General features: G+C 36.6%; 1 protein-coding gene across 1 annotated transcript; it reads right to left on the bottom strand.

Annotated features, from left to right (window-relative positions):
* Positions 1-1,523: 1,523 nt before the first annotated feature.
* LOC149847022 (small ribosomal subunit protein uS4y) lies at positions 1,524-8,349 on the bottom strand. Its single transcript, XM_089998264.1, has 3 exons — positions 8,216-8,349; positions 7,345-7,726; positions 1,524-1,943 (listed from the first exon to the last, which is right to left on the bottom strand). The coding sequence occupies exons 1-3, from the start codon at positions 8,241-8,243 to the stop codon at positions 1,760-1,762; spliced, it is 594 nt and encodes a 197-aa protein (XP_089854390.1). The 5' UTR covers positions 8,244-8,349; the 3' UTR covers positions 1,524-1,759.
* Positions 8,350-24,199: the final 15,850 nt, after the last annotated feature.

Genomic DNA, 24,199 nt, shown 5'->3' with positions numbered 1-24,199 from the left:
ATTGTCAATTTGTGTAGTTTTACTTGCTCCTATATAATATTGATTGTACATCATCACCATCCAAGAGATGTATCAATATATCTTCATCGTCTAATTTTGAAGTGCACTTATACTGAAGAGTCATTAACTCTTATATATACCCAATTTTACAAGACATTAATGTTACAAATTCCTTATAGTTGTTTTTAAAGACCATTATATATCTTCAAAAAGGTTGCATAATGCTACATTAATTTACAAATATATGATGAACTACCTACACGAACCATATAATGTATCACTAACTTAACTTTAAAACCAACAACCCATAATACTCGCACAACCAACCCCTATTCAATGTTCATTGATAGTCAACCCCAACCAATCAAATAGAGATAAATATTGACAAAACCAATGAATAATGATAAACAACACGCAAAATAAATAACTATATATAAAAATACCTAAAGATAGTAAACCATGAATGGTAAACGAAAAAAAAAGAAGATATTACAACCTTTGTAGTAGCTGACTAAAGAAGTAGAAGAGGAAGATACCACAACCTTACATAAAGTCAAGCCAACAACTTTCACAAGAATTACCAAAAAAATTGGAGTTTTAAAGAACGATGATTAAGGTTACCGCTCTTTCCAAATACAAACAAGAAAAAAAAAACTAAAAGAACATTTATATGAAAAAAAATCAAATAAGAAATTTTACAATATCAAACTTAGAAAATATTAAGAAATTTCACAATAATTTGTGATACTGGTATGCAATTTTATAATTATCAAACTTTCATAAATTTTATATTTTTCATAGATGATCATGCAAAACTCATCACAAGTTTCGCAAATTGTTTAAAATTTCACAATCTTTTTTAGATAATCGTAATCTAAAAGAAAATTTTGTTGACAAGTTTCATGGGTGTATTATTTTAATGTCATGACGAGAGAATATCAAAAATTCTCACTTGTGAGAGGCAAAAGCATTAAAAAAAATATGACAAATTTAATAAATTATAGGGCATTTTTGTCCATAGGTCATTTTCCAAATTTTGAATGACCAATTGCATTGCTGTACAAAACCATCAAAACTCATCAAGATCGGCTAAAGATGGAGGTGACGAAGCTAACCCAAGTTATCACTTGGGACAACCCTGCACTACTTCATGTCAAACCAAGACCAGAAACGCTCGGAAAAGACCAGAAATGCTCGGAAATTGGAAAAACTCAAGTCAATCGAAGAGCTCAATCCAATTGGGACACAGACTTTCAGTAACGCACAGAAACAATGGTCATTTTAAGTAATACATGTCATGTATGGCCTTTAAGACATTCATGGTTAACATCAATTCAAAATTTTAAAATTCAGGAACATAATTGGAAACGGCACCTGCTACTATTTCTATCCATTTTTCTTGCACACCATTTCTCTGTCTTATGATGATTGAGCTCTACAGAACTAATATTAAGCAGTGAAACCAATCATAACTTAACCTCAGCTGTCAGCGATAGAGAACAGTCAACACCAAGTACCAAATCTTCAAGTTCAAATTCACTACCATGAAAATCCAGCATATCATATGGCAGTGAAAAAAGATGTTAAAGGGATAAAAAATAAAAACTCAACAAAAGGTCCTCACAGTATAACCAAACAGGCAGGAAGCATAGATAAGGGAAAATATGGGCAAAGGAGCTTCAGTTCAGGCTAAAAAACGCTATTATAATAAGCAGAAGAAAAATGAAAAACAAAAAAAGAAACTAAACTCAACCGCAACTCAATCCTCATCCTCTTCGTCACCATCCCCACCAGCAGCCTTCTTGGATGCAGCCTTGAGATTCTTTCGCTTGACACGGCCAGGGCGTCCTCCGCCTAGTGGGCTTGTCAGCGAGAAGTCTATGTGTTTCTGTGAATCCACACGCACTAGAAAAGATGGAATGTTCACCACCTGCCTACCAACCCTGCCAAACAGGACAATGAATAAGTTAAGCGATAAATTACATTCATACAATGTTCTCCTTTTAGGATACTATCCATTCCATAAAACTGGAAACCAGCTAAGTTCAGGCACATGAATGATGTAGATGGTTGCGCTTAGGATGGGACAAATCTCTATAACTTCAACATTGCCTAATTAATCTCTACTTATATCTGCTTATCTGGTAGAGGCGACTTGTGAATGCCACCAAGTTGACGGGACATCACAACCCACAGGTGGCATCCCTTGCTGCAAGGTTGACCCCAGTGGGCAGGAGGGATCTCAAGGGCTTTACCAACCAGAGGCCAGTCAAAGTGCAGTCGGTCATGGAAACTTTTAAAAGAATGTTATATTCTTTCTTAATTAAGATTACAAGTGAGAAATAAGAGTGGTTTCACTAAATATCAACGTTTACGATACACTCCTGTATCTTAAGATACGCCCTTGTAACTTACAATACACTACAATACGGGGTGTATCTTAAGATATCTATAAATGCAGTTTAAATGCATTTATTTCATTTTTTCAAAAACATATAAGGCCCCTTGGTGCTAGTTCATGTGCATCCCTACAAAGATTAAAAGTGATTTAGAGAGATTTTTTCCAAAAAAAAAAAAAGCTGATGTTGATGATACTCAATGATTGACGCTATCTAATTCATTTTTGTTTGAAATTTTAAAAAATTAGTTATGTAAAATTTTTAAGCATTAAAAAACACTTTTTTTGTTTATGTAAACACACATTATTATGAATCTTGTGACCTATTAGCCTAAAATTGTTTCTTGTGAAATTGCCATTTATAGCATATCATCTATGTCACATAGGTGCGGGTAAGGGTAAGGCGATGCGGCACTTTAAAAAAACTTGGGTGTGGGGAGGGTAGGTATATATATATATATATATATATATATATATTAACAGATTTAATTTATCATTACTAATGAAATAAAAATAATATCATATCATAAAACAATTATTATATCATCAATTGATGCAATAAATCAAATTAACTACGAAGTACAAGTCAAGTCCGGCATATTGCATAATAATCAAACAAGTCAAGGAGAAAAGAAGTGGACAATTCAAACAAAAAAGAAGCAAATTATACTAACAAAAGAAGCAGGCCTGGGTTAAGATTTTGCCGAACCCAGGCTTGGGTTAAACTCTGAACCCAACAAGCATGGGTTCAGTTCTGCTAAAACCAAGACTGGGTTCAGCAAGGCCGAACTCAAGCCTGGGTTCAACAATGCAGGGTTCAGCTCTAAACCCAACAAGCCTCGGTTCAGTTTTGCTGAACCCAAACTTGGGTTCGGCCTGGGTTAGGTTCTTCTGAAGCCAGGTATGGGTTCAAGTTTTGTCAAACCCAAGACTGGGTTATGCAGAGCCAAATCCAGCAAACCTGGGTTCTGGTTCTGCCGAACCCAACCTTGGGTTCGGCCCTTGCGGCAAAGAGGGGGGAAAGTGGAAGGAGTAGAAGGAAGAAGAAAAGAGAGAGGAAGAGTTGGAGGAGAAGGAAGAAGAAGAGAGAGAAGAGGAGGAGGCAGTGGAGAGAGGAAGAGAAGGAAGAAGAAGAAAAAGAAAGAGAGGAGGTGGAAGAGGAGAGGAGGAGAGAGAGGCATAACTGGGTGTCGTTGTTGTCGAAAGAGGAGGAGATCCGGTGTCGTTGCCGCTGTCGTAGGAATAGGAGGCGAAGGAGGGGTCGAGGAGGAGGGGTTACACAATTGTACCCTAACCTACCCCCTCTATGTCACATGGGTGCGGGTGCGGGTGCGACACGGGTGCGGCGCAATTTCAAAAATTTTGGACACGGGGACTCGGCTATATATATATATATATATATATATATATATATATATATATATATATATATATAAGACTCGGTCAAAGTTGTGCCCATTAGGGGACAGGTGATGAGTTGTGAAGGCATTCTGTACACTTTCTTCATACAGGAATAATTCACTTTTGGGCGCTTTCTTCATACACTGTAATAATTCCCTTTCTTCATACAGGAAAAAACCACAAAAACTTGAGTTGTGCCCATTCTGTACTTAAAACTTGAAAGTGTACAGGTTTTTTAGTTGTGATGGGTTTTTTTCCTTACAACTGTAGCCCAGAAAATTTAAAAAAAAAATTCAAAAAAAAAATTCCAAAAAAATGGACCAAAATGACCCTGGGTGCGTTGACCACACCCAGGGTCGGGTTGACCGAGTCCGAGCCACACCCGTGTCCGCACCCGTGTCGGTGCGTGTCGACGCGGGTGCGGCGACATTGGAGCCGAGTCCGTGTGACATAGACCCCCCTACCCCGGTAAAAGAAACACACAATTTTGTTCATGTTTTTTTTACTTAGACAGAAATGGACTCTATAATAGTTGACCGAGTTCATTTCTAAAGATTTATAACCCTGAGTATAGGTTGACCACACTCGGTGCTGCTGCTTCTTATGGTAGCCGCACAGGGTGCCACACTATGTCACATAGGTGCGGGTGCGAGATGCGGCACTTTAAAAAAACTTGTGTGTGGGGTGCGGGGAGGGTATATATATATATATAATTTTTAACAGTTTTAAGTTAACATTATGTATGTCTATGCATTTATGTATTTATATATAATATAGATAAAAATGGACTTGATTAGGGTTAACTGAATCTACTTTTGGATAGAAATGGACCTCAATGTGGTTGACTTCACCTAACACAAAGGAAGTTGTATCCAAGTGTCGCACCCGCCTGGGTGCGGGTGCGACGCAGGTGTTGTGCCCGGTTAGAACAGTCAGTGTAACATAGGTGCCGCACCTACACCTGTGTGGCGTCGCATTGATGCGAGTGTCGAGACCCTATAGAAGTGTCCATGTGACATAGCATATTATCATGATTATTTAATGTTTGATGTCTTATGCATGTCATTCATAGGACATAATTGTTTTGATATGTAATATTATAGTTTTGTCTTATACAATTCATCATTGTTTGAAGATGTCTTATGCAGCTCATAGAAACATAAATGCTTCATACATGATTTTATGGTTGTATTTTGTGATATCAATCATTGTTTCATGTGTTATGATTTTTTTTCTTTATTTTTTTGAAAATTAAAAAAAAAGTATTAAAACTTTACAATTTTTTAAGATAAGATACGTATCTAACTTTTGGCCTGACCGATTCGGATTACGATACCATACAACCTTGATCATTATGGTCACCAGCCACAATCCATCTCTCAAAATGTGTCACACTCAAAGCAACCACTGGTTTAAAGCAATGTCCTGTTTAAAGGAGTACTCTTAAGTCCCCGGGACAGATGAATTTGGGCTTGGAGGCCAGAACATTATTCTGCTTTTTGCCAGCGCAATCTACTTCTGTTAGGAACTAGAAGGTATACACCAAATGCATGATCCAGTGTTGTGAAAAGTGTTGAGGTGAGGCGAGGCGAGGCGCTCCACCAAAATCTGAGGCGAGGCATAAGCCTCAAGGCGCAAAGCGTAAGCCTCAAAAAAAAAAATTAAAACTTAAAAAAAACTACAAAAATCGTAAAGTAGAGAAAGATATTACATGCGAAAAGGATAAAAAGGGAGAAACAGAACATAACTCTTAATGAACCAGCACCATAATCAAGTAAACTACAAAAATCATCAACGGACAAAGCACAATCAACAGAACTAAAGCAAAACCAGCTCCAACCCCCCTGTCGACAAGGCAAATGGCAGGGGGGTTGGAGCCCCTTGCCAACAAAGCAAGAAGGGCAGGGGGTGGACGACAAGTTGAGCGACAGGGGGTGGAGCCCCTACAGAAAAAGAAAGAGACAGGGGGCTTCGCCCCCCCTGTCGATCAACCAAGAGAGAAAAGCAGAGGGGGGGTACCCTCTGCCCACGAAAGGCGACGACAGGGGCTCCGCCCCCTGTCGGTCAACCAAGAGAGAAAAGCAGAGGAAGGGGAGGGGGCCTGCCGACGAGAGGCGGCAACAAGGGGCTCTGCCCCCCTGTCGATCGACCCCTCACGAAGAAGAGGAAGCAAAGAAGAGGGTTTCCCTGTCACCGGAAAACGCAGAGGAAAGGCGTCATCGTGGATGTCGCTCGAGGTCGCCGAAACGGACGGCGGTGGCGGTGAGTCGCTAGCGCCCTCGCAACAGAGAAAAGAAGATGGTGGTGGCCGGCGGGTCGTCGATGCCTTCTCAGCAGAGGAATGAAGAAGGTGGAAGAGGCAATGACCGGCGACGGGTGGTGGCCGGCGACAACGGGGCGAGGGCTTTTGCCCCTCGCCCGAGGCGCCTGTGTCTTTTTTAAAGACACAAGTTCTCGATCCTTCCCGGGTCCGAGCCATCTTATTTTTTAATGCAGGCCTCACGTTGAGGCGCGCCTCGCCTCAAGGCGCATGAGGAATACGCCTTTATGGTTTTGCGCTTTTTGAGTGCGCCTCAAGGCAAAAAGGCCCTCGCCTCGAGGCTAGGCGTGCTTTTTGCGTCTTGAGGCACGTTTTTAACAACATTGGCATGATCAAACACATTGAACATGAAAACATTATGGGTTTAATACATAGCCATGGCTCTACATAGAATCATTGCCAGAAGAGGGCCCACATGAATCATTGATAGAACAGTGCGGCTGTTTACACACACACATAGATGAACAAGAATTAAAGAAACATTTGGGTTTGAATAACAAATTAGGGCCTTCTTGGATTACATGGAATATTGGAATCCCAATCCGGAACACAAACCCAACCCATAACTGCAGTGATTGGAATGATTCAATATCTGGGCCTTGCCATAATGACTAGATTCTTTGAACTAACAGCCAAATATGCCAGAATTTCAAAATCCTGGCATTTCTAAGACAAAACTAAGATCATCTACTATCCAATTTCAGGACCTTAATAGTCAAGAATTTCAGCTTCAATAGAGTCCAATTGGGAAAAAAGAAAACACAACCCGATTGGAATATGCACACGATCAAGCACATTCAGCACTATCACCTTCGTGACAAAGAACAGAGACCTTCTTCTCGAAAGAATAATAAAAAACAATCCCTTCAACTGTTTCCATAAGAATCCTTGCACGACTACATTATTCATATGCTAAATATCACATAATTTCTGTTGCATTATTTATGTTATAAAATGCTCAAAGAATGCAGTCCTAATCATCTATACCACATGCAACAAAAAATAAAAATCACAATATATGTTACAAACTATTATTGTTAATGATGCATGAATAACCAGACCATAATAACACACTCTACCCACCTAAAAGCAAATAGAGATTTCAATTGATGATGTACCGTACCCATCAAAGCCACCTCATTACACACACACTTCAATCACAGGAAACAAAATATATAAAGCAAGATGACCACGAATGGCAAACAAATATAAAGATTTTCTCTACCTGATATGCCTCTGTCTGATGAGCACTCGTGCGTGGTGGATCGACTTGGCCATCCCTGACTTGAACACAAGCGTCTGGAGGCGGCGCTCAAGGAAGTTCTCAACAGTGAGGGCCAGGACATAATCAAGCTTGTTCTGGCTCTCGTCTAGAAGCCCATACTGGTTCATCCGCCGCAGCAGGGCATCTCCCTCAAAGATCCGACGCTCATTCTTCTCATCAAGGGTGAGGAGCTCCCTGGCAGCATTCCTGATGCGGCTGAGAGCATACTGAACCCTCCAAAGCTCCCTCTTGCACCGGAGCCCGTACTCTCCAACGAGCTTCAGTTCTGCATCGAGACGCTCCTTCTCGTAGGGACGCCGGGGCTTCTTGAACGTCTTCCCATCTATTAGGACCACAAATTAGGGTTTCCACACATTGATCATATAAAATCAAACCCAAAAAACAATAGAAGGTTCTGAAAAAGATTAAGAAAGACATGAAGTCAATTTCACAAAAAAGTAACAAAAAGACCCATTGGTTGCCTAGAGGCAAATCCATCAACAAATTTTCATTACAAAAAATGAGGTGGAAAACCCAATGCCAGGTAAAACAGAGACCCTAAAACGATAGAACAAGTGAAAACAGAGATAAGGGAGACGCTCTTCACGGGATCAAACAACGGAATTCACGTAATGAAAATATGACGCAAAAAACACTGAACTATGAGAGAGAGAGAAAGAAAGATATGCTTGTTGTTCGTGGAATCGTTTCTGGAAGTTCAGAAAGATCGAAGACGAGAAAACTGAAACCCCTACATCTCTTTGGAAATCGTTGTTGGATCAGAAAACCTTAAACCCTAACAACACCAGAGAGAGAGAGAGAGAGAGCTTACAATTCCTATAGAAGCTAACGTGCACCATGGCCTCTGCACGAGAAGCCTCTCTCTCTGTCTCTCTCTCCAAAGAAGAAGGAGAGGGGATTATGTTTTTACGCTTATGTTATAAGGTACACCCCCCTCAAAAACCCTAGCGAGACCCCGTTTGGACAGAGTGTCTGATATCGATATTTTCTGTCAACTATAAGCAGATCAGGTTTCATCAGATCCGATTTTTGTAAATTACTTGTATATTGTTAGATTATCTCATTTGGGTTCTCGGGTTTGGGTCTATACCAAGTCAGTGTACATGCCGAAGTGATGTAGCGATTAACAATTCTGCCTAAAGACATCGCTCAACTAGAGTCGGGTTCAGCTTTGGAGTCAAGTATGAAATCACAACTGATTCGGAATCCAAATATAAAAAGATCCAAATCCAAAAGGGATGTGTTGAAATATTGTCAAACCGTTACCTGATTCTGTTTGTTAATTTAGCAATCCAGAGCTGCAGTGGAATATGAAACCGCAATCGAATCTGAATCCAAATGTAAAGAGGATCTGGATCCAACGACAATGCATTGAGATATTGGAACTTGATTCGATCCAAGCCAAATCCGTTTCTGATTTTTTAGTTGTTACTTTTAGTATTTTAAAAATGATATTTCATACTTTAGTTATTGCAAGCTTCAAAGTGGATTTTTGGTTAGTAAAGATGTTCGTAGACACTCATATGCCAAGTTTAGTGCCTTATAAAAATATAATCAAATTTGGCATAAAACCAAATCAGGATATGAATCCAATACAATTAGGGGTGTCAATGGGCCGGGTTTGACCCAGACCCGACCTGTACCAAACCCTATAGGGTCAAGGTTTGGTGATAAAAAGAAGGCCCGATTAGAATCCAGGTCCCATCTGAAGGCTCAGATTAATATATGGAGCAGGTATTGTTTGTGAAATTTCATACCAGACCCGAGCGCACCCGAGTTTCAATTAAGATCCACAATTTTTTAATGTAAAAATGATTAAAAATTTATTATTTTACTGGGTATGGTCCGGGTCTGATTCATGTAATCCTTAGAGGATCCATGGATGGTTTCTCTAATGGTGGGTCCGATTAGACCCGAGTTTGGGCATGGTATCATCATCTCAAGTCAGGTTTGGGTCTGGTTTCACTTAGGTCCGAACAAAAGCCAAACCATTGATACCGTTAAATACAATATTAGGTAACCGGATATAAAGATGTATGCATTATAACCATTAACCCAGCTTTAGCCTTTTGACAAGAGACCTTAACCCGAAGGTTTCAAACTCATAATGACCCTTCAACTTGATAAAATTTACAGCTTGCTTTAGGTTCTTACCAGGATGACTGGAGCCCCTGTGGGTGATTCAACTATGGATTTGGCACATGCCAGACTTGGGACAGCTTGAGATATAAAAGAGGTTGGGCCCATATTAAGTAGGTCACTTTTCTCAAAAGTACACTTTGTGTGCTTGAAGTAGGCTACGGAAGTTTAAAGTTTATCAATACTAGAGGTTGAATGTGAACCAAGGGGGGTTCCGCTTGTGTGGTAGGAGCGTCGCCAATCCCAATGGTATAGTTGTATAACTGGTAACCCAAGCTTTCTCTGTTGAAAAAAAGGAGGTTGAATGTGAGTTCATCACACTCTCCCTGAAAAGAGGGTCCTTCATGATGAAATGACCTAGTATACAATTGAGTTCACAAGGAAAGTGAACTTTCATCGAAGTTCTCTCTGAACTAAGGGTTCATTGTGTGAAATTGAAAATTTGTTTTGCAAACGATTCACAAAGACACGAGTCCCTTCAGACTCTCCCTAAAAAGGGGCTAAGTGAACAAAAGGTAGTATGCGAAAAGAACGAACTCCCTCGAACTCTCCATGTAAAAAGGGACTCTCGCAAGAGAAAATGATTGAAATTGGTATTGGGTGACCAAAATGGTCAAAATTGAAATTTGAAATTTGAAATTTTGAAATTTGAATTTTGAATTTTGAATTTTGAAATTTGAAATTTGAATTTTGAAATTTGAAATTTGAAATTGAAAATTGGAAATTGATTGACCCGAAGGTCGGAATTGGAAATTTAAAAATTGGCTAACCTGGGGCCGAAATTGGTAACTGAAAATTGATTAGCCCGAAGGTCGAAATTGGAAATTGATTGACCCGAAGGTCAAAATTGAATTCTGATGGATGATCAGCACGAAGACTGAACTCAAAAGGTCGACTGACACGGCCAACCAGTGAGACACAAACACAAGTGCTCAATTTTGAAAGAATACCGGGTTTTGAAAACGTACTCGTTTGAGCATTGGATTTTGAAAATGTACCACTTCGAACACTGAATTTTGAGACTTAAATTTTTGAAAAAGACCTATGCTCTTAAAATATTTGAGAATTGTAACAAGAATGATTGTCGGGGTCTCAGGATTATCCCTTATCCTAAATAGGTAATGAATTTGATGCAAATGCATGCTAATGAATACCGATGCCAATGAATGCAGATGTATGCAAATATGCTCATCCTGCCAAGATATGTGACGGAGGTGAAAAACTAAATTATACTAATCATATTAGAATACTCCCAATCACATAAAGCCAAAAATTAGAGTGCCATATACATCCAAATGCCTCGTCATGCTAGATTCACAGACCAAAATTTGCTTTCAGTATAGTAAGTGAACTATGGTATGTATATGATCTAATGTACAAAATCAAATAAATGAACCAAAAACAGACGCTGATTCCAATGTAAAAGATTTTCTTATCAAGAAACTTTTGCCAAACATAACAAGATAAAGCAACCACTATCTCAATAACAATCAAGTATTATAGACCGCTGGAGAAAAGCAGGAGGTATCTAATCTTCATAGGCTTGTGGCTTCTACAAGTAAGTGAAACGTACTATAAGAAAATACATCATTAGGAAATGGCCGATAAGGCCTAACAAATGCATAAATAATGGAAAGCTTAACCATCGTTTTAAATCTGCAGTTGACAGAAAATAATTATAAGTCTTAAAATAAGAACACCACCAACCCGGTACCATATGACTTAAAAAGGATCAGGATAGTTCCTGACAGACATTGGCCAAAAGAACGGATTTGTGGGTGCAATGTGAAGAACTTACTTTGAACACAAGTGCATCCAATGTTAGATTATGTCCTATATCTGGATTCTGATCAGACTCCTCATTTAGGTAAAAAACCTCATGCCCCATACTTTGAATCATGCAACATGAAAAGGAACACTTACACAAGATGCAGCGTCGACTCTGCAAACACAAGAATAAAAAAAATACCCACAAAAGAATAGGTAGAAATGCATGTTTTAGACAAAAAAGCAACAACCCCACCTTTCTGAATATTGTAGTCGGCTAGGGTTCGGCCATCCTCAAGCTGCTTCCCAGCAAAAATAAGTCGCTGCTGATCTGGAGGAATGCCTGAAAAGAAAAGAAAAAGGATTCCTTGAATAACGATTTCATATAACTGAAATTAGGCCATGACATGTGAAATTGAGTAAATAACCATTCTTGAATCCCTGATTGGGTACGGAGGAAGGTGGGGCTGCGGGAAGGTAGGGCAGAAGGAGGAGAAGGGCGTCCTGCGGGAAGGTGGTGCAGGAGGAGGAGGAGGAGGGTGTCTTCGTTTTGGGGGTTTGGGGTTTTCCGGAGGGAATGAAAAGGAGGAGGAGCCCTCCCGCGAAAACATTTCACGGGAAAAAAAAAAACAAAAAAGGGTAGCGTGGACGTCACTGGCGCACTTACTTTTGCAGTGCCCAAGTAAGAAAATTTGAGTATTCAGTGAATTTTACTAGCATAATTTCACTTTTTCAATTGCTCTAAGCAAAATAGCGCCAGTCTTCTACTGGTGCGCCGGTAAATCTGTTATTTCTTGTAGTGCAACTCAGGAGAAAAACCTCCTCAACCCATGGTTCTGTCTTATGGAGATCCTAGGAACAAATGATCTGAATGGGTATGAACCTTGAATAAAAAATACAAAAGTCATTCACTGAAAAAATGTCATTTGAAGAGCCTTTATTTGGTAGATTTGTTCACCCAAAAGCAAACAAAAGACATTATAGATCATTCAACTCAGAGTGGGCAGATTTCATACTACAGTACCTCTTCCAAGTGAACAAATATCTAATTCAGATTCCACCCAAAAGGTTTCAGAGGATTCCCCCAGCAGATAGAATTTACTCACATTTTCTCTGAAGCACTTTGAAATATAGATCTTAACCCCCTAGTGCCTCCCATAAAAAAATTAGAAAAATCTAGACGATGATCGAATCCTGAACTCATATATTGAAACCTTAGAAATAGGTTATCCTTTGACTGGACTATCTTTTGATGCAGGTTCACTTTTGTAACAGGAGATTCTACTAGGGAGGATGATCATGAGTCCGATCAAGAACTCGGTAGCAATACCCAATCTACAAAAAGGTAATCCTAAACCTGATCTTGTAACACGTCCTTCAAAAATTCAAAAAAAAATTGAAAAAACCAAAAATACGTCTTTGTCTTTGTTTTTATTTGGAGATGACATTACTTTCCCCTCGTTCCAAAATTTTCAGGTGTCTATGGATGATATCCAGGAAGTCATTGTCAATCTTTTTTTTGTTTGTCAATGTTTCTATCCCTTGTTAAAAAATTAAAAAAATTGAAAAATTTAACACTGAAGTTCTTTCCAAACACATTGAGCACGAGCACTGAACACCTCAAATTTTTTATCTAAAAAATCGTGTAACATTCTTTGTAAATGGTCTTATAAAATTACAGTGTAAAGTTCAAACTGGATAAAAACTTTGGCGTATTACTTCACGATTATATCTTTTTTAAATACACATTGAATTTAAAATCATTCATCCATAATTAAATAAATTATTTATTTCACTTTAAATTTAAATAATGATAGTCTTTCAAATTTAAAATAATAACAGACAACATTATAAAATGTCTGCAATCCAAAACAATCGAAGGGATGGAAAAGGCTTGGCTCGGCCCCATCACAACCTCTCGTCATCGCTTGTGAATTAATTCGCTACCTGAAAATATTTAATTTCAATATGGTCAAATAATTAAGTCTTAGTATCAAAACACATAAATTAAAATAAGCAGATAGGAATTGATTCAATTTTTCCCACATTTAAACAAGATTAAATACACCAAAATTACATGTATGAATATTTAACTTGTCATTCAAGTATCCATTTACAAAATTACTTTCAATCAATCATCTACTTAAATATAAATAATTAAAGATGCATGAACAGTTAAAAAAGTATGCACTTACTATTGCAGAAATAGATTGTATGCATGAGTCATTTATTATCTTTAATTAGATTTTTTTCTTACATTATACATGTCATGCCTATTTAAATGCACAATCATATTAGGTTGCAATTCTTATCATTGTGGATACAAACACAGGTAGTAGTCCTGGGTCAGTGCCATGGCATAGATGGTATTTTCAAACAAGGTTGGCTTTAGCCTGGCCAGACACCATTTATCAGTGTCAGGTGAGGGACGCTAAAAGCGAGAGAAGCTCCCACACTACCATCCCGATGCATCAGACTTTATTCATGAGATTTTGTGCTTCCACGCTGTAGTCTAACGTGAATGGTTTTTCTATTTTCGTGGCTAGAGAGAAGCAACCTTCCGTACTCAATTTTGATACCCACGATGCCAGACTAATACCATTTACCTTCTTTTTACAAGTATCGATCTTTTAGTGTTACATGTTTAAACTTCTAAGTTATTTGTTTTACATGCAACACTCACATAATAGTCCCACTTAAGGAATTGGGCCACTTTAAGGCCTATGAATGTACATTTTAAAACATTGCATTCAGTGTCATTGCACATGCTTCTTTCATTACAAATTTAAGCACATATACATAATTACAGCAATGAATCTCTTTTACAACTAAATGCATTCAATTATTCACACCATCATCATCATGTACATGTCAATCGTATATAAAGAAAATAGCATGCACAGTCTATTAACATTCACATTTAATTTGTAAGGCGGACACTTCGGTCCATTCATTAGCGAGAGGCCATGAAAGCATGCGTGTACATTAGCACATTATTCAATTCACGCCTCATAAATGGGCACTTAATTCACTGCAGAAAACTTATTTTTAACAGTTTATAAATAGTACATCATTCATTTATAAAGAAACACACAAAACACTTAGAATTCGCAAGCATACGCTAACTAGGTCTTGAACCGGTTTCAAACTTGCGAAAATTCAATTATGTCTGACTGTTATAGAGGTTACAAGAAATTTTACAGTTATCGGATAGAGCTAAAAATTTTATAGTTTGAAGATAATTTCGTCAGCTTTTCGATGTCATAAATCGTTCATAAAAATTCCTTCAGACGAGGGAGATACGAATGATTTAGTGCACGCCTATACTTTTTTGTTCTGACTGTCACGGTTTCATGCTCAGTCCATGAACAGGGCTCAAAATTTCACAAAAGCTATAAAATTTTGTTAGCTTTACAATACAATAAACCGTTCATAAAAACTCCTCCGAACGAGGAAGATACGAATGATTTACTGATTGGGTATTAGGTTAAAAATGCGTATTGACGGGAAATATGCATTTGAGTGAGCCAAAGCAGGCCACCCGAATTTATGTTTCTAAATTTTTTTGCATGAACATATTGAATAAAATTTTAAAAAAATATTACCACGTTAATTTAAACTAATCTACCATAGACAAATCCTTTTTCTTAAGTCAATCAAAGAGGTGCCACATAGGATGGCACCCCACCTATGGATCTCTACCATTTAATACAACTTAGTTAAAATAAATTTTTATTTTATTTTAATTAATTTTCTAATTAACTTTATTTATTATTTTGGATTTCAATTCTTTCAAAACTATAATTTAAGTTTAAATTAAATGACTCTAAATATAAACCAAATTATTTTCAAATGCATATAAAATTCTTTAAACATTGATTTATCTAAGTTATTCTTTTTTAAAAAATGTTATTTTCTCAAAAATGCATTTCGAAGACGATTTCCACTAGGGTCGATAGGACCCATTGGCGTTTTGAGTATTTTTTTTTTCTAAATTGGATTTCAAACTCATGAAACTAAATTCAAATTTATTGAAATTACATTACATACATATCAAATTATCAGAAATTCGTTTAAATCATATTCGACTTTATTTCAATGAAATTTACCAATTATTTTATTAAATTCCATCTTTTTTATAAATTTGATTCCGAATGCAAATTTCACTAAAATCAACTTGAATCAACTTTAATTTTTTATAAGATATTTCATATAATTTATCTTAGGGTAATTTGCATTTTTACACTTTTTCATAAAATTTATTATTAATATTATTTTATTCATTAAAAATACTCTGAAGAATCATAGATATTATATCTGTATTCAATTAAATTTTGACAAAGATTCAAATTACTCTATAATTCAAACTTAATTGACATTCAACTAAATCTTAAATTTAGATTTGAATCAAACCCAAATCTAATTATAATATTCAAGATATAGTTATTAAATTTAAATTCAAATCCAAGTCCAATCCGAATTCAAATTCCCAAATCGAAATCCAAATTCGATAAAACTCCTGAAATTGAAATTGAAATCCAATAAGACTCCAAATTCAAATGCATACTCAATTTGATTCCTAAATAATATTGAAACTCAAATTAAATTTCAATTAAGTTCAACTTAAATCTAGATTAAATCTGATTAAAAATCAAAAACCTGATTCAGAATAAATTCTCAACTTGAAATTTATTCTAAATCCTAATTAATGCTCAAATTATAATTTAGTTCTCATCTTAATTTCAAATAATATTTTAGCTTTAAATTCACCATTATTTATCATAAAAATATCAAAATTTTGCTGGTTTTACAAGCACGAGGTTAGTCTAAGCAACATTGCATAGAAGTGGAAGAGTCTACTCAAGACATCACTGGGCTTTTTTATTTCAAAATAATTTTCGAAAGGCAAGAGAACCCTTCTCCACTAGCGAGGGAAGAAAACCTATAAATCAATCTGGGTACCTCAGAAAACTCTCAAGTTGTTAGGATAGGAGCCTCGTTGAGCCCATAAGAGTACAAATACTCAGTCGAGTTCCTAATCCAATACATGGACGTGTTTGCATGGTCATACTAAAACATGTCAGGTATTGATCTAGAGCTTGTCGAATGTTGCCTTATTTTGCATCCAAAATTCAAGTTTGTCAAGCAAAAACTTAAAAAAAAATCGACCAGAAGATAAAACTCAAAGTCAAAGTTAGTTTAGAAGACATGCTCAAATTAGGGTTCATCCATGTCATAAATTACCTCGAGTGTTTAGCCAACATTGTTGTTATCCTAAAATTCAATGGCAAAGTTAAAGTTTGCACAAACTTTAGGGACTACATCAAGGTTACACCTAAAGATGACTTCCATCTACCGAATATTGACCTCATCGTAGATATCACAACTGGGCATCAAATATTCTTATTTATGGATGGTTTCTCAGGGTATAACTGGATCAAGATAGTCGTAACTGACCAACCCAAAACCTCATTCACCATAACCTGGGCACCTTATGCTATATTGTCGTGTCATTCGGTCTAAAAAATGCAGGGGCAACCTACCAAAGAGCCATGGTCGTTATCCTTCATGACCAAATCCATGATTGTAAACAGGATTATGTAGATGATCTTGGTTAAATCTAGGGCTAGTGATAACCTTGATTCACTAAGAAGAGACTTCGACTATCTAAAAAAATACAAACTCAAGATAAAACCTCAAAAGTGTGTCTTCGGTGTTAAATCAAGTAAATTCCTTAGTTTTATTATGAGCAAGTGTGGTATCGATGTAGGTCTTGTTAAGATCAAAGCCTTTGTAGACATGCCTCGTAACACCTGAGAATTTTTGATAATTTTTTAGAAATAAAGATCAAATTCATGTCTCAATTTTGGTTTGAATTTCAATTTGTGTTTGAGTTTGAGTTTGAATTTCAATTTATGACTGAATTCCAATTTGGGTTTGAATTTTAATTTGGATTTGGATTTCAATTCGGTTTTGAATTACAATTTGGATTTGAATTTCAATTTGAAACTGAATTTAAAAAATTGATCAATAGAGTGGGACGCCCCTTAGACGAGGCCCTCTTAGATCATGGAGTCCAACATGACATAGACTCAAGGCAAAGTCAACAGGGTGGGACATCCCCACCTTGTAGATTTTTTCCAATTTCCTAGCTTAATCAATTTAGTTAATTAATTTCCATAATTAATTAAGAAATTTAATTAACTAAGTTGCCTACATTTATTATTGATGCACCTTTTTCAATAAAGTATATTTGAGATATATTTTCAATAAAAATGTTTGTTTAAACCGTGCATTAAATAATAAAAACCGGTTCACACTAGTGGTGAACTCTGGGTCGAACTCAGGAAACGGGATAAGTACTTTTGTACCCTACACAAAACTATTTTTGTTGTCTTAAAAATAAAAATTAATTAACTAAATAAAAGAATGAGTGTTGCCCTCTGCGGAGAACTTACAAAAAATAGTTAATGATTTTATTACAGACCCAATGAATTAAATAAATAAAATAAAATAAATTCTAAGCTAAAAATAAAAGAAAAGGTCTTCGGTGCTTTGAGCTTTTAGTTCATTTTTATCTTCATTGCTTCCCTTCTTTGTTTCTTCATTATTGATTTTTAGCCTTTTTGTGGAAGGGCTTCCTGAGGGGGCATGAAGGGCTTGAAGGGTCTTTTGAGAGAACCTTTTGGAGACCTCAGAGGGCTCTTCGAGGGTACTTTTGAGAGCTCACAGCACATCCGAACGCTTTCCTACAAGAATAAAATGACAAAACACAAAACAAAGCACAAAAACTCACAAAAATTCAATGTTAGTTTCAGCCAAAAATCATAAAAATATGAGATAAACTAACATGAAATACTCATAACATGTAACTAACCAATACACTAAAAGACAAAATAGTAAAACTAACTATTAACAAACAAGAGCTAATTCATGAACTGAATAACAACTTAAAACACTAAATGACAAATGAAGTCAACTAACTAAAAAGAATGAAATCAACTGACATAAAGAACTATACTAACCAAATTTACACGGAAATTTTAATTAACTGAATAATAAAGCAAATGACAAACTACTTCTTTCTAACAAAAGTCGATAATTGACATAAACGCAAATAATAACAATAAGCTAATGTGACTTAACTAAATTACATTAACTAATTAATTTCTAATGATTTTAATAACATAAAACTGAACCTATACTAATTTAATTACAAAAAAATTTATTTAATGTTAAACTAAAATTAACTAATTAAAAGAAAATTACCAATACCTAAATCAGCTAAAATGATTTCTACCTAAAAATGATACTTAATTAATTAACAACTAAAGTGTAATCTAAGTGCATAAAATAAAAAATCTGGAATTGGAAATATACTTAACTGATTGTTGAAAACAGTAAATAATTATAACTACTCAGCTGAATAAAAAAAATATAAATAAACTAATTAACTATTTCTATCTATCGATTTCTACTATAATGAAATAACTAATTAAAATTGATTAAAACTAAACTAACTAATCTAACATGCTGAAAGCAATGAAAAACATGATTAAATACATAAATAAAAAAACTTATAAATGAAAATACGCAGGAACGATTAAATCTAATTATCGCAAATCATAAATTAACTAAAAGCAAAGCAAAACCCTAACCGGTTAATATTATTAAATCCAAACTAAATCTAGTTGAACTAATTTATGAAAGTAAACTAATTACATCTAAGAAAAACATCAACTAACATGAATCAAACTAAAGAACTAATAAAAAAATATGCTTACCTACTGGCACACAAATCGTGATAACTGATTAAACTACACTATTATATATATATATATATATATATTTTTTTCTTTTTATATTTTCAGATAATGAAAATAAAACTAAACTAATCTAGATGCAATGAATATGCAATGATCAAACGAAACTACTTGCAATGATATGATATATGCTATACCAAAGCTTAACACTATGAACTACTGCGAAACGGAGGAGAAGAAGCAAACTGTGTGATTTACCTCCGATGAAAGGGTTGAGAAAAAGAAGATGACTTCGCCATTGCAATCAAACGAACTCTACTCTCTCTGACGATAGGGACAAGAAAAACCGACGACGAGGAGGTTTAGAGGAAAGAGTAAATAATAAGAAGAAGAAGAAGGAAGAATAGGGTAGGCAACCGATTGAAAAGAGAACAAGGGAAAGCAGTGAAAGAAGAAGTGGTAGAGAGGAGAGAGAGAGAGGGGCATAGATTCCAAGGGGGAAAAAATGTCCCTCTCTTTTCAAACATAACTATTTATAATCTCTAATTAGGTTTTTAGAAATTCTTTCAAAAAGAGTCTGTAAAATTTTTAATATTTCAAAAGACCTCTTTTTAAAAATATTTTTTAAAAACTTAATTACTTTTCCCAAAATACTCCAAAGAGGCTCAATTTGCTCAAATTATACTTTGATGAAAAACTATGAAAACATTCACAAACAAGCATTTTGAAGCATTTATTGCACATGATCATGCATGAAAATGTATGAAATTATGCATAAAACTTATGCATGATCAAATTCTCCCGTGCTTATCGTTCGCTAGTCCTCGAGCAAACTGGCTTAACAAAAACAAACAAACTAAAAAGAATAAAAACCTAACTCACTTTCATAGAAATCACGGTTGCATTTAGTGTATGTAACAAGCCCTTGAAACCCCTCGGTTACCCCAGTGGACGAGTAAGGTCTCGTGAGGGTTTGCAATGATGCTACCCACAAACATCTTTGTCATGTATACATAAAAAATCAACTTAAAAAAGTATTAGGCAGTTAAGGAGTTTGTTTTCACAAATATTTCATGCCATTACACTTTCAAAACATAATTAGAGTCTTTTACATGCCATCACAAAGTAAAACCTTTTCTTTTACTTTTCTAAGAAAAAACGTAATCATTTATACTTTATTCTCAGAAAATTAAATATATATACATATATATATATATATATATATATATATCATTATTTACTTATCCTCACTCATATATTTTTTTGCAGAGATTTTCTCAATATTTATTCCTAAGCAGTGAACTTTTTCTTTCATGCTCTTAATTTTCTTTCTTTTTTTCAGTTTTTTAATTTTTTCATACTTTTTCTTTTTTTTTTGTTGAGCACTATATCAAATTTTCAGTTTTCGTGACCCATGTAACGAGCTTTGGGTCAGTGACTCCCAGGCCAGACGACCTTAGGGCACCAAATACAAAGTATCCCTCAGACTTAATTGCTCGAGTCACAAGACCTTCCATTTTAATAGTTTTATGTATAGCTCGCTTCTTATCATGTATAATGCTAACATCTATTAGGCTCTCTTTAAAGTCCATGTAATGGGCTTTCGGGCCGGTGGCTCCCAAACCAGATGACTTTTTGGCACCAGGTGTAAACACCCCTCAGACTCTACTCGCACGAACAAAATAGGCCACAAATATTAACTTAGACAAAGAAGTGATTTTCTTTGTTATCCTTTTCGGCATGTGAATCAAATACTTCAACTTGTGTCTGCGCCTAGCTAATAGGGAATACGAAGACATCACATTACTAAACATATGCTCTTTTTCACTTTTTGAGCTCTTATTTTTAATATTATTTATTTGCTTAATTTTCAAAAATAAAATTGTGCATATTCATACTTGCGATTCAAAATAAAACTCTAACATGTATCTATCACCATTTCTTTGAAATTCACATAAATAATCATGCTTTTTTAGATTAGTGTAAAATTTTTTTTCTGTGAGGCTTAAAAAATCTCTAAAAATATTAGATTATGTAAAGCATTCATATAAGATCAAACTCATTCCTTAAAAGCTGAATTTTTAAGAGTTTTCATCCATGTGCAAGTACAAAGACAAAAAGATTTGGGTGTATAAACTACAGCCTCCCCCATGCTTGAATGACACTGTCCTCAGTGGCACTCCCCCATGCTTGCATGAAACTATATGAATACACATGAGAAATAGGAGAAAAGTGGTAGAAGACACCTAATCTGTACTGTGGAATCTTACCTGATGTTGTTCTGTACAGGCTCTGCAGAGATTTCACTTGTCTCAATGCTTATAACTCATAAATGCATACATGCTCTAACATTCATGCTCAGGAACAAAGAAAATGACATAAAAACAACAAAACTACTAATGGCACAACACTAATACGAGTTGCCTCTCATAAAATGCTAAATTTTATGTCTTCAGCCAGACGGATCTCTGTTGACCCTTCATCATCCATGAGATCAATAGACGCGAAGTCATGCTCATTCGGGAGGTCTGAGGAAAATAGTTTCATCTATGACCATGTCCATAATATTTTCTCCAACTCTACCCCTCTGGACCCTACAATGTCTCTCAAGCATGCAAAGAACGAGCTTAGTCTCCACATGAAGACTATTCTCACAAGAAGATGAGCCATAAACCGAATATCTACCTATATAATCATCCAACTACAGATTGGATTGCTTCCATTAAAGGTCTGTCATATGAAAGCATTTGTCATTTCCTATCTCTCTTGTGGCAACATCAAATTTTTTTATCTGCAATCGTTTGTTGCCAAAAGAAACATCCATCTCCCTAGTACGATAATCAATACAAGCATTGACAGTGGCCAAGAATGGTCTGCCAAGAATGATGGGGTCTGGTGAACGACATAAGTGCCCTCCATGTCCAGAATGAGAAAATCAACAAAAAAATAAAAGTCCTCAACCTTAATTAACACGTATTCCAAGATTCCTCGGGGGAGCTTGGTAGACCTGTCAACCAACTGTAAAATGGTCGTCGTGGGCTTTAAATCCCCAATTCTAAAAGTGTCATAAAGGAAACCTGACAGTATATTCATGCTTGCCCCAAGATCGAGCAATGCATGCTCAATCATCATATTCTCTATGACACAAGAGATGATCGATGCCCCAGGATCCTTCAGTTTAGGTAGGGTTTGGAGTCGAAACACAAAGCCTACCTGCTCAGTCAGGAAGATCTTGGACAACGACCTTGATTTTTTTTTCTGGGTGCAAAGTTCCTTAAGAAACTTTGCATAGGCGGGCACTTGTTGTATGACATCAAGCAAGAAGATGTTTATGCGAACATGCTTGAATATGTCAAGCATTTCATGCATTTTGCCCTCTGCTTGCCAAAATCATTCGGTTTTACTAAGGTCTGAGGAAATGAGGCTCTAGGAATATACGAAGGAGAAGGCACAAGCCGTGAGCCCTGCCCGCTTTCCTTGGACCTGGTGGAAGAGATTGACTGGTCAATAGGTATGTCACTGGGCTCTCCAGTTTTCTCCTAAGTAGGGTGAAGCTCTTTCCCACTTCGAAGGGTCATAATAGAGTTGACCTACTTTTGATGAGACTCTGTTAGATGCAGGTCATGGCGCATGGGTTCCTTACCCCTCGGGTTGACAACAGACTAACTAGGAAGACTTTCCTAGTCTCGCCTGCTCAAGGCCTCAGCCAACTGTTCCATCTGGGTCTCTAGTATTGCTATCGACTGCGTATGAGAACTGAGGTTAGCCTTGATATTAGAGAAGACCTCGAGAATCTTCTCCTAAAAGGATTGACTAAGGGCTCTTGAGGAGAAGGCAAGCTAAGTTGGGGAGGAGTCTGAGGGAATATGGGATGTGGGTAACCTTGTGAGAAGTTACCCGGTCTGTGTTGTGTCTGAGAAGGCAGATGGGGTGTGGCTTGTGAATTGCTTTATGCAAAGTTGGGGTGGTTTCGCCATCCCGAGTTATAGGTGGGTGCATATGGATCGTGCATCAGTTTGGCGAAACCGTGGGCAGCACTCACTTGCTCCTGAACAAATTTAGGATAGAGTGGCATTGTCGGACAATCCAAAACATAGTATGCAGGGCTAGCGCATAACTCACACACTTTTCCTATATGATGTAATGAAGTTGGGTTGGCCAGTAATTGATCAACTTTCCTAGACAACTGGTTCACTTTGATTTGTAGTTCATGTTCAGATTCAACTTCAAAAATATTTCCCTTTTTAGGACCACCAAGAACAAATATAGTTCTATCAAGCCTCGAGCACAGGGCATGGTGCATAGAATTTTCACACAACATTTTGAATAGTGCCCATGCCTCGTCCTCGCTCTTTAGCATGAACGTGCCCCCACATAAAGAATCAACCATCTGCCTATCTTTCTCAGTCAGGTCATCGTAAAAGTACTGCACCAGTTGCCAACGGGGCACCTGGTAGTGGGGACACTTTTGAGAAATATCTTTTATCCTCTCCCAAGTCTCATGAAACTGTTTCTTCTTGATCTATGAAAATCTAGTGATGACTTTTCGATACTGGTTCATCTTACCAATCAGAAAATATTTCTTAAGAAACTCTCTCTGTATGCGTTCTCAAGTGGTAATTTGAATTGTATCTAAGGCCTTCAACCAGTGCTTGGCTTTGTCCTTGAGGAAAAACGAAAACAATGTCAGCCTCAATGCATCATCCCTAAAATTATTGATCTATACCGTAGAACAGATCTCGAGGAACTCATCGAGATAATGGTAGGGATCTTTGTTGCTAAGGCCATAAAATGATGATAACATTTGAATGATATTGGCGTTTATCTCAAATTGGTTTGCTCCTACATCAGGTCTCGTGATGCAGGAGGCGAGATTGTAATCATTCAAAATGAAGTACTCCCTGAGAGGACGGGTCAATTGTTGATCCTCAGGCATGGGACCGGGTCTATGGGCTTTCCTAATGAGGGACTCGGGGTCCTCTAAAATGTCCACAAGCTCGATGTCAAGCAAGCGTCATCCATGCATACACCGCAGGTAGAGACCGGTGTAGCAACCGTCCTAATGGTTGGTTTTCTACAAAATTAGCACACTAACGTGATCAAACTACACCACTAAAGCAGGCAAA

This window comes from Nuphar pumila, chromosome 2 (assembly GCF_984573655.1).
Source record: "Nuphar pumila chromosome 2, dmNupPumi1.hap1.1, whole genome shotgun sequence".
Taxonomy (NCBI): domain Eukaryota; kingdom Viridiplantae; phylum Streptophyta; class Magnoliopsida; order Nymphaeales; family Nymphaeaceae; genus Nuphar; species Nuphar pumila.
This window is presented reverse-complemented; position numbering and strand designations above follow the sequence as displayed.

What these genes read in the sequence shown, in the direction of transcription:
- LOC149847022 (XM_089998264.1), bottom strand. Translation starts at nt 8,243, where the DNA reads ATGGTGCACGTTAGCTTCTATAGGAATT. An exon ending in CGTTAGCTTCTATAGGAATT is followed by an intron (nt 7,727 to 8,215) that starts GTAAGCTCTCTC and finishes TGGTCCTAATAG; the next exon opens with ATGGGAAGACGTTCAAGAAG. An exon ending in ATCAGACAGAGGCATATCAG is followed by an intron (nt 1,944 to 7,344) that starts GTAGAGAAAATC and finishes CCTGTTTGGCAG; the next exon opens with GGTTGGTAGGCAGGTGGTGA.